The sequence below is a fragment of the Cynara cardunculus genome, assembly GCF_001531365.2.
Source record: "Cynara cardunculus var. scolymus isolate 2C chromosome LG 11, CcrdV1, whole genome shotgun sequence".
In the NCBI taxonomy this organism is placed as follows: Eukaryota; Viridiplantae; Streptophyta; class Magnoliopsida; order Asterales; family Asteraceae; genus Cynara; species Cynara cardunculus.
In genome coordinates, this window is record NC_037538.1 from 12,568,043 (window position 1) to 12,572,650 (window position 4,608).

The window sequence follows — 4,608 nt, forward strand, 5'->3', positions numbered from 1 at the left end:
AAATTGAGGACGTGATAATCACTATCCTTAAAGAATATTAGCCTCCACTATTTACGCTGGTGGTTCGAGACCAATTTCTTCCCAGAATTCAACCTCAAATAACATAACTTTATGCAGCGTACATAAAGTTCACATGAACATCAAATGATTGCAATTTTGTATGTTTTGAAAGTGTATTAGATTATGTTATACATTCATACAACCATATGCACCCTTATATAACAGTTAAAACGAACCAACATGACTCTTCATGAATCAACACACCTTTTGGAAAGTCAACTGCCAAAAAGTAATTAACATAACTTTCAAACATTTGACTGGAATAGTACTTATTAACACACTTTAACTTTTCTCATCCACCTATGTGGGATACATAATACACAAAATTGTAGATAAAACCCATAAGTTTCAACAAACAACTTATGCCGGTGCCAAATCAGTAATAAGAAGTTTTTGAAGAAGTTAAACCCTTCTAACTTATAATAGTTAATACCAAGTGCATGATGATGTTTAAGTCTAAAAGATTGTGTTTACACACTTTTGAATTAATCTCTTCGTAATTTCCTTTCTTTATCAATTAGAACTCTCTAAAATTTATATATGATATATTAACCATAAGGATGGTGCCCGATTGGTTTGAGCTTGACTCCAAAGATCAAAAATGCCTGGAGGTCTCAGTTTCAAATCCAAGAAAAAATAAAAATTCCCTTGTGGACACGAAGGTTCAAATGCGGTGACTCCGGGCTGCCTGCAAAGCAGGTGGTTGCCTTGAGATTAGTCGGTTCGCATAGCGGGTTGGATATCCAGGTTAATCAAAAATATCCCGAGTTCTTAAATTTAAATCTCGTACATGTTACAGTTCCTCCATAAATTACAAAAACCGTAAATTTTCACACATATACAACTTTAAAACATATATTTTTTTTTAATTTTTACCTTTTTTTAAATGCACATAAATTGTAATTGTAATTTATGGATTAAGAGAAAGAGGTAGCATTAAATAAAAGGAATGAATGAATGGATGCAAAATTAAATAGGGAAGGGAACATGAGTCACGATACCAATAAATGCCTTCAAATTCAACTCCCCACATCTCCTTATCAACATATTTACAACTCATGTCTCTCAATGGTTCCTATTGCAAGGTCGTGACCCTCCTCAAACCTACACCCATAACTCATTAATATACCTTCAATATCCTCACATAATAGGCCTAATTTAGGTTTTATTCTTAATGAATTAAGACGTGTATCTGTAAGCACGCGGTGCAAAAGCTTCCAACTCTTTTAACGCTTTTTGTCCAAATGATAGAAGATATAGATGAGTAATGTTGAACCCAGATCGTTTGGATTGGTAACGTGTAACGCTTTGGTGCTAGTTTTTTTTTTACTATATTAGCTACGTATTGAACTTCGCTGCTGAGAAATGATTATTACGTGTTTGTGTTCTAGTAAAATACAACAACAGTTGGTATTGTGTTTGATTACGTATGTTCGTGTTTATGGTCCGTTGGAACAACAAAAGATAGGGTGAATTTTATGCATGTAAAAGGAGTTTGCAACTTTGGTTTCTAACTTTCAAAACATTTTAGTGGGGGTGTGCAGAAAAGCATTCAATCCAATTTAATCTGATCGACTAATTAGAACCAACTGACCATAATTGGATATCCAATCATAATTGGATCCAAGTTTTTAACATCCAATTGGATCGGTCCGTTCTTGGATGACAACACAGAATTCAGTAAAAACTGAATCGATCCAATCCAACTATCATCTGATTATTAACTATATATAATTATTAATTTTTTTTTATAGTTTTATAATTTGTACTTATACATAGTGGTTTTTATTAAATTAAGAAAATTTATGAATAATTAATTGAAACGGTTGATTAATTGGTTAAAAATGTATCAGAATAGTGGATTGATCATTCTGATCCAATTAATAATCAATAATAAAGATAAAATGAACGTATCTTGATTCGATCCAATATTCATTAAATTAGAATAAATCGAATCTCCATTGTTAATTGAATTGGATTAGATGATACAATCTAAAATACATTAAATAATTGAATCAGATTGGATTTATCTAAACTCATTGAATTTTAACCGATAAGGATCCCTGATTTTATACAATCGCTATATTTATTTAATTTTTTAATATTTGAGGATATTATTACGGCAGAGGGTAGACATTAAGAGGCAATTTCTGAATCGTTAATAGGTGAATCTTGTTTAGCAAAAAAAGTCTGTCTTTTAATGGTTCTAATACCCTCTTAATGATTTTGTATCATGGATCTCCCTTAACCATTAAGAGCTCTAATTTCATTGTATACAATTACCAAACAATTATATTTCATTTTGCATTATATCATGAGAGCCTCTTAATCATTTTGACCACTTAATCATTTTACACCAAATCATTCATCAATTGTCAAACAACCCTCTCTATAATTATAATAGATTCTCAATGTAGAGGTTTGTGTTTTTAAAGAATATAATAAAAATAAAATCAAACAATTTAGTATATATTAAAAAAGTATTCATGTAATACAATGAAATAAATCTTGATTTTAATATTTTATTTTATTCTTGTCTCTATTAAAGTTATAACATGATTTTATATGATTTTGAGAAAATAATAATATTTTTATTTTTAAATAAAATATAAATTTGAAAATATTATAAATTTTTTAAAAAGAATATATAAATTTAAAGATATTATAAAAAAATAAAAAATAAAATATCGATATTAGTTTCGAATTAACTATTTAAAAGTTTTCATATTTTTGTATGATTTCTTATTTAATTTTTTATTGCAAGTTAACTTAATAACGAGATAATTTATTTTTGTTTTAATAATATATATAATTTTTTTAAAAGATAATAATTACGTATTATGTTAGAACTCAATGATTATTCTAATTATATTTTAAATTTTTTATATTTAAAATAAGATGTTTAACCTTGTATTTAATTATACTTATATGTATTTCGTTACACAAACTTCAAATGTGAAGCTTTAATAATTTTTCATTATACATAATCTACTTATAATCTTGAATTTTAAGTAAAATGAATAAATAAATAATGATTTATGTATAAAAAAATGGTTTTTAAGAATTTTTGATAAATATTTTCCAATATATTATAGATAATATTTTTAAGTGGTAATAATTACATTTCATTGAAATACTAATTTAACATTTGAAGAAAAATAATATTTAATTCGATTAATTTTTAATTCTCGATTTAAAATAAAATATATAATATATATCATCATTTTATACACCTAATTTATGAATGTATTATAATTAATAAAGCCGCCATATACAAGTATTAATTTTGTCCTTTCTGGCTCTCTCCGTATATGTAAACAACTTTCAAGAAGTGTTGTGTATTCATATTCAATTCATCATTTCCAGTTGTGAAGAAATATGCAAAAAGCAAAAATGGAGAAACAACCACAAACCCTAAAACGCCAAGTATGGGATTGTGAAAGCTCTCTTTACGACTCTTTCGAACTCAAATCCTTCGAACGACGTCTCGATTCTGCCATCTCCTCCAGAACCATGTCAATGCCCCATCTCTCCTCCTCCATCCGCCATCAACCACCACCGTCCCACCACAAACCCACCTCCAAGAAACCTTTCAGACTCACCCGCTCCCTCCACAAGCTTCTCCGATCAGTTTTCCGGCTTAGACCAAACCACCATAGCTCATCAAGAGATGAAGCCTTCTACGTTTATGACACATCCACTGCTCTTTCCACCATACCGGAGCTGCCGGAGATGGTGCCGGAATTTGATGGGCTTTCACCGGACATGAAGTCTCTGGTGACGAGAACGGGATCTGATCGATTTATGCCAACTTCTCTCGGTATATCATGTGCTTGACATTTACAAAGACTTCATTTACCATATATATACATGACAGTCATTAATCATAGAATTATATTTGATGAGTATATATAGGATATATCTCGTATTATACTTTAATTGTATGTTTAATTTTAACAAGTATGTAATTAACCAAATTCTTGATTAATATTATAGGAGTTGATCAAGTCAAAATATTTTGGTAAAGAGTAGGTGTAGCATATCGTGGATGACTTTTGACTATGTTGGTATATACAATCACTTAATTGCATACATACATATATATATATATATATATACACATACATACACACACACGCGATGGATGTATAAATCTAAATGTTGAATACAAATAATTAAATATTTGATCCGAAAGATGTTATTATATATGTGTAGGTGTGTGTCGGTTAGCATTAACTTATGATCGTAGCTATTGAAAGTTCATGATTTTTTCAATCGTGATTCATGTAAAATGAAGATATGTAAATCGTTGATGTTGCATTAATTGATCTCTAAAGTGGAATACATAAAAAGATAATATTTTTAGGATTAATGTTTCTTTTAAATATTGGTTAATTAATTGGTTGGATGCATTATTAAGTTATCTTACCTTTGTAAATTGGAAAATATATATAACTACCAAATTTGAATTTAATTCTATTTGTTAAATACGTTACTATATATATATATATATATATATATATATATATATATATATATATATATATA

The 4,608-nt window shown here is 28.5% G+C and overlaps 1 protein-coding gene across 1 annotated transcript; it reads left to right on the forward strand.

Moving 5' to 3' along the window:
- The first annotated feature begins 3,419 nt into the window (after window positions 1-3,419).
- LOC112521426 lies at window positions 3,420-4,068 on the forward strand. The gene has a single exon (XM_025130283.1). It carries the CDS (start codon window positions 3,439-3,441, stop codon window positions 3,895-3,897), a length of 459 nt encoding a protein of 152 aa, XP_024986051.1. The 5' UTR covers window positions 3,420-3,438; the 3' UTR covers window positions 3,898-4,068.
- The last annotated feature ends 540 nt before the right edge of the window (window positions 4,069-4,608 follow it).